At 44.5% G+C, this 12,004-nt stretch overlaps 1 protein-coding gene across 5 annotated transcripts; it reads left to right on the top strand.

Moving 5' to 3' along the window:
* Positions 1 to 1,263: 1,263 nt before the first annotated feature.
* Positions 1,264 to 11,792, top strand: mapk4 (mitogen-activated protein kinase 4). 5 transcript variants are annotated; one of them, XM_029830064.1, is made up of 12 exons: positions 1,264 to 1,599; positions 2,607 to 2,700; positions 2,881 to 2,966; positions 3,242 to 3,960; positions 4,234 to 4,409; positions 6,965 to 7,109; positions 7,712 to 7,794; positions 7,921 to 7,999; positions 8,122 to 8,341; positions 8,498 to 8,663; positions 8,819 to 9,712; positions 10,620 to 11,792. In XM_029830064.1, exons 4-12 carry the CDS (start codon positions 3,594 to 3,596, stop codon positions 10,746 to 10,748), a joined length of 2,259 nt encoding a protein of 752 aa, XP_029685924.1. In that variant the 5' UTR covers positions 1,264 to 1,599; positions 2,607 to 2,700; positions 2,881 to 2,966; positions 3,242 to 3,593; the 3' UTR covers positions 10,749 to 11,792. The 5 variants fall into 5 exon arrangements, with proteins under 5 accessions (XP_029685924.1, XP_029685925.1, XP_029685921.1 ...); XM_029830065.1 differs by having other exon boundaries at positions 3,196 to 3,960; XM_029830061.1 differs by having other exon boundaries at positions 2,607 to 3,960.
* Positions 11,793 to 12,004: the final 212 nt, after the last annotated feature.

Genomic DNA, 12,004 nt, shown 5'->3' with positions numbered 1-12,004 from the left:
CAAAACTATTTGACAATTTCCTCTCCTACATTCCATCCTCTCCTGCACAGCAGATTCAGCTCCTATTTTAGAACATCTCAAACTGCTGTCTCATTCATAATCTGGTGTCTTTTATTCAGCAGCATTAAATAAAACCATGCACCAAAGTTGCACCAGGAAGTTATGATAATGTGAGAAAGAGACACTTTTATTCTCAGGGTATCAGAAAGCTGTGGTTTCATCATCTCACCCATTATCTCTCTCTCGTCGGGTGTGTAGTCGCCGTGGCAGCTGGCTAAGCAGCATGCTTCCAGTCCAGATGGGATAATTCCCCCCCCAGCAAATTCCAGATCTACCCCAGCTCTCTCCGCTCAGCCAAACCTCCTTTCCGGCATCATAGAGTCCGGTTTCCTGAGGAGGCGGATCATTGAGGTACCCGACTGATTGCAGAACACCCACCTCTGTTGCCCTGGTTGAACAGGTTGTACTCCACATCTGCACTGACTCTGGTTCTCCTTCTCCATAAAGACACATCTTCAAAGCCCCCTTTCATATGTTCACCAGCACTGTTTGTTTAATGTTTGATTCATAATGTTAGATGATTCATGGCTCCAGATCTCATCAGAATCACACCTACAGAAATGTAAATGTTGTCAGGCTGTTACACAATACAGTCGTAAGGCGTCCTGTATGAAGCACTGGAGGAACTGTTTAACTCTCTCTCTCTCCATCTTTCAGACGGCTGGCAACCTACACAGTGCATGATTTGGGTAAAGTTTGGCCTCACCAAAGAATCCTCTGACAGGTTTCTGCAATTTTATTTTCATTTTGTCAGTTTCAGTTGCAACGACACTTTGACACTTTGTAGAATAACAATTTGCTACACTGGCTGCATTGTAGACTTGAACAAGATAGCCTGCTCTTTAGGTAGCTTACAGACTCCGCAGCTCCTCTACAAACATACTCTATATACGCTCCAACTTCAATAATCTCAACTGGCACGTGAGGATCAGGCGATGACATGGCGATGAACCAGCAGGAGTTAACCTGTAATAAAGTGGAAGCTGGTTTTGGAATAAACTCCTGTAAGTCGGCAAAGACCCACCCAGGTTTAAGTGAGGTCAGGATTCCAGAGAGAGAGAGAGAGAGAGAGAGAGAGAGAGAGAGAGAGAGAGAGAGAGAGAGAGAGAGAGAGAGAGAGAGAGAGAGAGAGAGAGAGAGAAACAGAGGAGGAGGGAGGGGGGTACTTAATCATCTATGGTGCAGTGTGTGTGTGTGTGTGTGTGTGTGTGTGTGTGTGTGTGTGTGTGTGTGTGTGTGTGTGTGTGTGTGTGTGTGTGTGTGTGTGAACACTCTCAGGTATCAGACAGAACTGAGCCGGGGTGAAAGCGAGCGGACAGTCGCGCACAATAACCGGCTCTACATCCGCCTCTGGAACCTTTATCTCATCCCCACATCGTTCCTCTGCCGGCTCTTCCTCTCCGCGATTCTCCAACCAAATCCCTTCTACGCGAGAGAGGGAGAGGAGGAGAGATGATCCACTTTCTTCGCATGCAGGGACCCGTATCTCCCTCATCTTTCCCCCCGTATCTTCGTCTGTGGACGGCGGGCTGCGGCGGCGTGAGTACGCGCATATGGATGTTATCTTCCTCCGTTTCATCCTCCTCTTGTTATCGCAACAGCGCGGACAGTGAGCTAAATGTGAAGCTATAGCTGAAAGGAGGCAAATCAGGAAAAACTGTATGTGTTTTTTTTATCCATTTAATACTTTTTTTCCTCCCAGAGACAGATTTGTGGTGTCTGACGGGATCAGGCTGTGTTTTTGTTCTGAGAGGGGCGTTTCTGGAGTCTCACACAAAGGCAGCTGTGTGAAACCAGTGTGTACAGAGAGGATACAGCTTTTACTATGCAGAATAAATAAAAATAAACATAAAAAAACAGTTGTGGACGCAGAAACAGCTGCAAAACAGACCCCGTCACTTGCTAAACAATCTCACCTCAGGCGGTCTTAATACTCGTAAACATCTTAGCATTAAAAAGATGTCAAATGTGCACTGCACTACAACAAAAATAAAATTGCAACATTGAATGTATTTTTTTTTTTAATTAACTTGTCTCAGTTGCATAACCTGGAACTGCACAGAGAGGATGGCAGGCAGCATCTCCAGTGGTTATGCATTATACATAAGTTAACCCAGCACCAGCATCAATGCACCCTGCCTGCTCTCATCCTCTCTGTTCTCACCTTGCACTCTCTGTCAGCCCTATTCTGAGCCTGCTGAGCATTTGTGTGCGAAAAATGCTGCACAAAGAGCACCTCAGTTATGGGGCTGCAAATGGCCACCACCTCTGGAGAGTTACTCAAGACAACTAATACTCAGACTGGTTGTTGATGAATTGTTAAAGTTCCAATCCTCTGGGATTCAGGCTTGTGAGGCAGCCAGTTTGTTGGGCTTTTTGTGCCTCTATATGAGCAAAATAATCTTGTATTTCACCTGTCATTAAAATGAAAATGCTTCCATGGTAATCCCTACTCTGGCAATTGTGCCGTGAAAGAGCAGTGGCGTGTCTGTCTTTCACCTTTAACCTCTCTCTCTCTCTGTTCTGCTTTCCCCCTCTCATCACAGCTCACGTGCTGAGTGACGGTGGCGTCGTTCCAAACGGACCGCAGCATAAAGAGGAAATCCCTACATTCATCAGACGGCAACAGGAAGCTGCTTAGTGAGGGATTAAATGCACGCACATAAACCAGTTGTAGGATTTGACCACTGTGCCACTGTGGATTTCGTCCTGAATGAACGCGCCTGAGTGACTGAATCTGGTGCCATGAATGAGGAGGAGCCAACAGAGTCTCATTGAATGTCATTGTTCTGTCTCTCTTCTCGGGTCTTCGCGCTGAAGGATGAAAATGACAACAAACTTAAGGAGTTCCTAACTGTCCACCTGTTGCTGTCCCATGATGCATCTACACACATACGGGCACACACGTAAGGACTGTTTCTATGGATGCCCCTGTCTTGGGGGGGAACTACACAAAGTGACTGATATTCTCACTCTGTGAAGAGAGTAGAGCGAGATTAGACTTGTAGCAGACCGGAGTATTCTTTGGGGGCAGACAAAGACATCAAGTGTGAAGTGAAGCATTGAAAGATATCCTCCTGATGCCTGCAAATGTGCTGCTTGCCAGCTGAACCAAATGCTGTTTTTGTTTTCCAGCCCTTTCTGACATTGTTTTCCTTGCCTCCCGTAATCTGCTGTTCAGGACACCAGCCGCTGGTTCGGTGAAACGGGAGATTTGATTAGAATCAGCCCACACGGTAGCAGAGGTGGAGGCAATGACGATGTGCAGATGCCCTCGTGGAGGCCTAAAGGAAGAACGTCCAAGTTGCAGTACTGCACAAAGTTAGAAAACCAGATATCTCTAAAACTGCAGCTTCTACCTACCAGTCTAGATGCATGGAAATAGTCATGACCCAACCAGCCAGAGGAAGATCAGCTCTCTAGTCGCTCTGGACTCTGTAATAAGATCCAACATTATGATGGCTAAGACACGATCCATTAGTTCAGCCTGAGAAACCCGGGCTCTGTGCTTCACACCTTCGGTGTGAGCTATCATGGCCAAGCTTGACACCCCCATTACACTCCACGGCTTCGACCTGGGCGGCCACTTTGTCGACCTTCGACCTCTCGGTGTTGGTGTGACCGGTCTGGTGCTGTCTGCTGTGGACCAGCGCACCGGACAGCGCGTGGCCATTAAGAAGCTGGTGATGCGCGATGTGGTGACAGTAAAACACGCTCTGCGGGAGGTTAAGATCACCCAGCGGCTGCACCACGAAAACGTGGTGAAAGTCCACGAGGTGGCGGCCCCATTTGGACGGCCGCTGCCCAGAGACCCCACCCAGCTGAGCGCCCTCTACATCGTCCAGGAGTGCATGGAGACAGATCTGGCTCGGCTACTGGAGCAAGGGCCCCTGGACACAGGTAGGGAACAGGAAGAGGAATCATCATTTCCTTTTTTGGTGACACTGACAAGATTATCCATATTTGTCTGTTTGTGTCTTGGAATAATTGTTTTTAAATATCCAGTCTTAATATTGATTAGGGGAACAAATGTATTAAAAGTCCTGTTTAAATGAAGCCTCTTCACTGCTTCTAAACAAGATTCAGTCAGCAGAACATGTTTGCCAGCTAATGTTCATTCATCATTGTTTATTTTGAGGTATCCTTATATTTGCCTTTTTTTCTACTGAGCAGATCACGCAACGCTGCTGTTCTACCAGCTGCTGCGGGGGCTGAAGTTCATCCACTCTGCTAATGTCCTGCACAGAGATCTAAAGCCTGCCAACATATTCATCAACACAGACCAGCTCCTGCTCAAGATCGGAGATTTTGGGCTGGCCAGGATTGTCGACCCTCATTATTCCCATAAGGTGAGTGAAAGGACCACCTGTGCACTATGTCTCCTCTTTCTTTGCTATTATTCAAAATAAAAGTAAGTAGAGGAAGCTCTTCTGCCATTTAGAGAGCATAACTTTCCACAAATGTGTGGATCCATAACCTTCTACACACAAGATGGAGCCAAAGTCGATACAAATTTGAAGTTATATCTTCTCTGTGTTACGGTGTCGGCTGCTCTGGTCCTCATGATTGCATCCATGATTGTAATAATGGACATTATCTCTGTCGAGATCGAGCCGTTGTTAGGGAATTAGTTGGCTTTGCTTTGTGTGGTTATTGGACAGCATTGTGCAAACCAGTGAACAGTATAACACTCAGAACACTGTAGGATGGTAACAGTATTTTTTGAGGACGATTTGGTTTGCATAGCTCTCAATGAATAACGCTTGATCTGTCTTCTGATGCTCTCTCAGAAATCAAGCTTTTTATAAAACATTCTCAGGCTAAATATAACTTTGAAAGTGGGCTTTGGAGTGAAACGTTGATTAGTTGTATGTGTTGCTGATAGCTTTCACGTTGAGTTTAAAACCATCTCAGTCATGGATGGGGGAGAGTTTACGTCTCAACCCCTGTGATTATTCAGTCCATTAGAGATGAAGGCGGGGAGATTAATGTGACAATTAACTGTTCTGTTGTGCCATTCCGTGCTTTGATCCTGAAGCAGAGCAGAGCAGTGTGTGTGTGTGTGTGTGTGTGTGTGTGTGTGTGTGTGTGTGTGTGTGTGTGTGTGTGTGCGTGCGTGTTTGTGTGTGTGTGTGTGTCCATTGGAGAGCTCTTCTGAAAGCCGATCTTTGTCTGTAAGAACACGGGACCGGGGATCAGGTGGGTTTCAGACATAGGGCGATGTGTTTGTTGCGGGGACGGGGGGGTTGGGGGCGTCGGGGTGGGTGGATTGGGGTGCTGAGGCCAGATGAGCAAATCGTGTTGGTGGGTGAAGCACAGACGGGGAGGCTGAGAAAGATGAGGATGAGCAGATGTGTGAATAGGAGAGAAAAACACCTCACAAGTCAAGGACGACGGACGCGGTTTGGTGTGTACGGGACAGTCAAAGCAAGCGCACCTCCACCAGTCTCACACTGGTCCCCCATTCTGTGCACGTGTTTGGATTTCTCTGATCCCCTCCTGAGTATCAACAGAAACTGCTGCCTGTGAGAGAACATAATGTTCTAACACTTGAGCTGCTGTATCATCATGTCAGATAGATAGATAGATAGATAGATAGATAGATAGATAGATAGATAGATAGATAGATAGATAGATAGATAGATAGATAGATAGATAGATAGATAGATAGATAGATAGATAGATAGATAGATAGATAGATGATAGATGGATAGATCGATAGATGGATAGATGGATAGATGGATGGATGGATGGATGGATGGATGGATGGATGGATGTGTGTAAGCTGTTGGACTGTTTGTGATGCTGTGTTGACACTGAAACAGATGCCTGCAGGGAATCCGCCAGCATCCACTCTCAAATTCAATAATTCAGTGCCAAAGCAGTTTTTCCCTCCTCACGGAGCTGCGTTAATGGCCACGGCCAGCGGTGACCTCAGCTGTTTGCAGACTGATCAGTCATGTTGTGCCGTAAAACGTGGCTGGGCGCGCTCTGCAATTCAACAACCTTTAGCTGAGCCTGTTGGATGACTTTCACAAACATTTGCTCTGACAACGGATGACAACGGTCCAAAAGAGAGAGAAGGGAAACACTTCCTTTTACGATTTACCCAGACATTATTCACGACCCCGCTCGGACGACAGGAAGCGTGCAAGACAGACAGTTATCCAGAGAATGCTGGATGGGTGGGAGCAATGTACAGAGTGGATCTGTATTTGCACGGAGAAAAGATGAGACAGGGGAGAAGAAGCATACAGAGTGTCAAAAGGAGACAGATGGAGTGAAGTGCAGAGGAAAGATTAGAGTGAGAGGAAACAGTCGCAGTTGCTGCTGATGTAATGGAAGTCGGAGGTGAGGTGAAATGAAAAGAAGGGGGAGGTGACAATAGAGAAGCACCCAGCAAGAATACAAAGTAAAGACTAAACTTTTTTTTAGTGGAAACATGCTCTAATGATGTCTTTTTATTCAGAACCACTTCCATATAATCCCCAGAAGTCCTACTTCTCTGGTGGCCAAACACTGAAACCAAATGATGATGGATAATGGAGATATTGTCAAACATTATTGAGTACTTAGCAACATATTTTGCTCTGTCATCTCCTGGCCATTCTCCCTTCATCTTAATGTAGATTATGAATGTTATCAATTAAAGGGATGAGGGTATGAATGTAAAAGAGAGTCCATAAAGAAATAAGGAAGTGCAGCAAGAAGAGACCGCAGCGAAAATGAGACCCAAGAAGCACCAATAATAACAGCTTGTTGATGATTTACCTCAGCATACATGCAGGAGGCTTGAACTGTGGAAACGTAGGATGTTTTACACCATCGTGAGTCAGTCTGACCTCTTTTGTCCCTTTTCTCCTGCTTTTTTTTAACCTGGCTCACCCCTCGCCTGCTACTCCAGGGCTACCTGTCCGAAGCGTTGGTAACTAAGTGGTATTGCTCCCCCCGTCTGCTCCTGTCCCCCAATAACTACACCAAGGCCATAGACATGTGGGCTGCCGGCTGCATACTGGCTGAGATGCTCACTGGACACATGCTGTTTGCAGGTACTGTCTGTTTTGATCATATAAAGTCATCAAAAATTGAATGACTTCATTGTGAAACAGAGAGCACGAAGACTTGACCGTCTTGTATCTAGTGAGAGAGAGGATTTGATCAGAGAGCACAAGAAGGACTTTATACCCTTTCTGTGCTCGACTTCTTTGCCTGAGCAGAATACCAATCAAGACAGAGAAACTCTGGCTGAAGAAGACGTAGTTCCTTCTGACAGGCTGATCTGACCTCCACAGACCTCTTCACACATGAGAAATAGTGCTGCAAACTCACATCAACCGGTTCCAGCCAGATTTTCCACAGTTAATTAGCTTGCTCTCCATTTATCCATTTTAAATCAATGTATGAATGGAGTTCATCATCACTGTGAAAGCTTTCAACTGAAGACACTGTCGCTGCTTTGCGCAAGATGCACAATTCCTTTGCTATAGCGCCCCCTTCCGGGATCCAATAGACTCACAAGTTCAAAAATTTCATATGGTTGCATTTCTGTTGTTGCACTAAGGGAAATAATGACACACATTCATCCATTCTTTTCCCTCTCATCAGTCACCATTTTACATCCCGTCTCTGATCGGTTGGTTTTTTCTCCCAGGGGCTCATGAGCTGGAGCAGATGCAGCTGATTCTTGACACTGTGCCAGTGCTGAGAGAGGAGGACAGGCAGGACCTTTTACAGGTGACGCCTCAGCTGCTGCCAGACGTCCAAGCTGGTCCTTCACATTTAAATCACGAGCCTGTTGTCCTTTTCTTTAAAATTACCACAGCAGATCTCTGGAAATGTTTTGCTTTCATTCTTTCCCAGGTGATGCCTTCATATGTCAGTCATGGGTGGAAAGTGAAGAAGCCCTTTCGTGACTTGCTGCCAGAAGTGGATTCACAAGGTGAGATGATGGCATTGAGGCTCAGAAATCTCAAGAGGTTTGACGTAGAAGGAAGATTAATGCAGAATGTAAAGCAACAATGAGCATTTTTTTTACCTCATCTTCCACCCTTCCTCTCTCAGCTGTGGACTTCCTGGAACATATCTTGACCTTCAACCCCATGGACAGGTTAACGGCAGAGGCAGCCCTGTCCCACCCCTTCCTCCTGCAGTACTCCTGCCTGGAGGACGAGCCCACGTCTCTGCATCCGTTCCGCATCGAGGACGAGCTGGAGGACAGCTTAATCACCGAGCAGAGCCTTAGTAACAGCAACAGTCAAGCGTCCAGCATGCACTGGGAGAGGTGTGGAGATTTTATTCATGTTTTAATAAAAAAATAACATAATATGTACTTACAAAATTTGTAGGAAAATTGATATTGATCATTGAAATTTCTGAGTCAATCTGATAGATTTGGATGGAATATGCTTCACAAATCCTAATAGCTCTCGATCTGCAGGTACGGCAACAGTCTATCAACAGATGTGTCCTGGCAGCAGTCAGGCAGCAGTTGTCACTGTATGCCCCCCAGTTGTGGTACCTCTGACCTAGGTGATGCCACTGAGGATGAGGAGGTGCAGAGAGACCCCCGGGCCAGCTCCACCTTGCTGTTAGAGGAGGCTCAGGTTGGAAGTGTTTTTTCTTTTTTTGCTACTTTACACCAAAGAAACACTTTTAAGGGCCTCACTCAACATAGTTTTGTGGTAAAATCTGTGTAGAAAATTGCATAAAATCCTTGAGATCCCTGGTCAACCCGCTCCTTTTCATTTATCATATACAGGTCGATCCACGCAAGTATTCCCACAGCAGCTCGGCAGAGCGTTTTCTGGAGAACTCTCACTCCTCACTGGACCGGGCCTGCGGTTTAGGCTATGGGGACCTCGACTGCAGCCACTCGTGCGACTACAAAGTTGGCTCGCCTTCGTATCTGGATAAAATTGCCTGGAGGGAGGGCAAGCCTCAGCACTACTCAGAGCCAAAGCTCATCCTCGATCTGTCTCACTGGAAGCGTAACACCAACTGCCTCCCCGTGCCCGCTGAAACACTTGGTGGGAGCATGGAGGACCTGGGAGAGATGAAGAAGGAGGAATCAGAGGAGGAGGAGGAGACAGGGGATTTATTTCAGGAAATCTCCCGCTGGGTAGAAAGCACCCATGTCCGTCTGCAGTCAACCAGTCCCTCTTTCGAGCCTCGGTCCCTCTCCTGCTACACCTCCTCTCCCCCCCTCCCTCTTTCCCCAAGTGAGATTCCGGCTCCAATGTTCCACTACACAGACGTTGTTCATCAGGCATCAGCTGATTATGCTGAAGACATGCTCAGCCCACTGCCGCCGGTGACAGCTTCCTCCAATTCCCCTCCCTTGCTTTTCCCCTCATCCCCCACATCCCCACTTCCTCCTCCTTCACCTCAGACAGCACCTCCCCCGATGCTTCCATTTTTTCTCCCCCAGGACTCTCAGCCACTTTCATCTACTTCCTCTATCCCTCAGCCAGCAAACGGTGACTCTCTGGAGTCACTTCCTGTCAAGCAGAGGGAACGGATGTTTGACCTGGATGTGTTCATATCACGAGCGCTGAAGCTGTGCAGGCAAAATAAGGAGAAAGGCGATCACAGGAGAGGAAAAGAGGGAGGCTGGAAGGAAGAAAATAAGCAGAGCGGCATCCCCCAGAAGATGGTGAGGCTTCCAGAGCACCTGACTCCACCATCACAGGCACCCAACTTATGAGTATCAACTTCAGGTGTATCACAGTAATGCTCACATTTAGTTAGCATTCAAACGACACAATGACCTGTTAGTATTGCTACACACATTGAACAAGCAATTCTCCAGCTTTTTCCACAGGTGCTGTGAGGCTTTATACATAATTTGGGTCATACCCAAATATTGTAACATTAATTTCTCCGTGAAACATATTTATCAGTTCAAAAAGTGCTTTGTCCAAGTAAAGCTTAAGGTTTAATTTGACAGTAATCTCACAGCTGACTAGACTACGTACGAAGTTATTGTATGCAGAGAGGTGACTTGTTCAGTTTGAAGTTAGCTCCTGATGCTGCTGATTGTTATTAGTTGTCTTCCTAAACTGGAGTTTAGACTGCAAATAAAGGTCCAGTGTGTGAAATTAAGTGGAATCTACTGGTTAGACTAAAATCTGGGCAAAATCTTGCTCCCTTTTTAAGAGACCGCATCCACGAATTAAAATGACAAGTTTCAGCGTGCGAGTAAATTCGTATTGAAGCCCATTTCTCAGAGGGTTATTACACACATTACAATGTGTATATTTGTAATTTGTCCACAGATGATTAAAAAACTAACACATCAGACCTGTATTGCATCACAGGAGAGGAAAATTTACGAGTTCAATTATAAGGGGCGAAACGCTCAATCGTTGTTTTAGCACTGAATTAATTAGCATTTTAACTGCTGTATGCCTTCTTAACTATAAAAGAGTTACCTTGTTCACATCAAAAGTACAATTCTCAAGACTGTTGTTAATAGTATTCCTGGGGCTAATATGTTTGTGTGTTCTTTGTTGACTCTAGCTCTGTGGGAATGCTTCACTGTAATTATTTATGTTTTTCAGATGATTCGCTGTTGTTCAGCTGTTAGTAAGTTCATATGCTGTCTGTCTGATGAGCCAAACAAGGACATCATCTGCTGCACACTTTCCTACTATTTTATTCACTTAAAGGAAAAGCTGGGATACAAATGATATCGCACACTTTGAAGAATGTAGATCTTTTTAAAGAAATGATTTGTACGCATACCTCAATGCTGCCTGGTTACAGTAAATATATGGAACAGAAACTAAACAATACACATCTTGTATTTTGATTATTTTTACCCTTTGGATCCTCAGTATGCCATTTAATTTGGCATACAATTTTTAATCTCCATAAAATGCTAAATTGGGTTCAAAATGAATAATATACCGGTACTTTATAGTGTAACAGTGTACATGCAACACAACAGTTTTTTGTACAATACGTCACAGTTAACATAATGAAATCTATTCTTCCTTTTTAGAATCAAGGATATTTGAATAGGAACTGTTGTTCTTATTTCACACGGACTTGTTTTGTTTCCAGTATTTGCACTTTTATTGCAGCCAAGTTGTGAGGATCATCGCTTGCACAACTATAGGACTTCCAAAGGATTGAGCCATAACTGTAAACAGTGCAACCTATATTACAACAGTCCAGGTATATTCTTATTCATAAAAGACACGAAGCACACCGAACCACTAGTACAGCCAGCTACATTTTTGATAGATACCACTCCACTTCTGTTTATTTATTTTTATTGGAAGGAGATGAGGATTGTTCTAACTTTTCACTTACTTTCAGAGTCATTTATGAATTTAATTGTGTTAGCTCTTTCAAGTGTGGAATGATGTTAAAAATGTGCCTCAGTATCTCGACGCTTCCAGCTTGCTGAATGTAACATGTCTTCTCTCTTCTTCTGCATGGCTTTCACTTTTTTTGTTATTTTAACATGTTTGAAAATCAATAAAATAAATCTAAATCAATTAGTCACATAGCTTGCTGTTGTGTGTTGTTTCCATTTTTTTTAAAAGTTATATTTCTGAGGTTTTTTGTACTCCAGTGCTTTTCATGAATGTTGAATATTGTTTGGTTGTATCTAATTGTATTTATTTTGCATTCCCCCCTCTGTTGAAGTAAAAAATGACCACATGTTCTATTGTTGTGGCAATAAAATATACCTTTTTTGAGTTGAACTTTGAAAAGCACTGAGACCTCAGTACCTCATTGTCACTATAGTTCAGCAAAAAACATTAGAGAAACCATTACAGAGAAACTACAAAATCATACATAAAATAAACAAAGCATACGTAAAGGAAAGAAAGCATACATACTGCATACAACACATACTGAAACTGGAACATCTTTTTCGATTTATAACATTCCATGAAAATATAATCGTTTCCTCTATAATACTGCTGACTGT

The sequence above is a fragment of the Takifugu rubripes genome, chromosome 21 (assembly GCF_901000725.2).
Source record: "Takifugu rubripes chromosome 21, fTakRub1.2, whole genome shotgun sequence".
Lineage (NCBI taxonomy): Eukaryota > Metazoa > Chordata > Actinopteri > Tetraodontiformes > Tetraodontidae > Takifugu > Takifugu rubripes.
This window is presented reverse-complemented; position numbering and strand designations above follow the sequence as displayed.

Coding starts and splice junctions, on each gene's coding strand:
- mapk4 (XM_029830064.1), top strand. CDS start 3,594: ATGGCCAAGCTTGACACCCCCATTACACTCCACGGCTTCGACCTGGGC. Junction 4,410..6,964: donor ACCCTCATTATTCCCATAAG/GTGAGTGAAAGG, acceptor CTGCTACTCCAG/GGCTACCTGTCCGAAGCGTT. Junction 8,664..8,818: donor TGCTGTTAGAGGAGGCTCAG/GTTGGAAGTGTT, acceptor TATCATATACAG/GTCGATCCACGCAAGTATTC.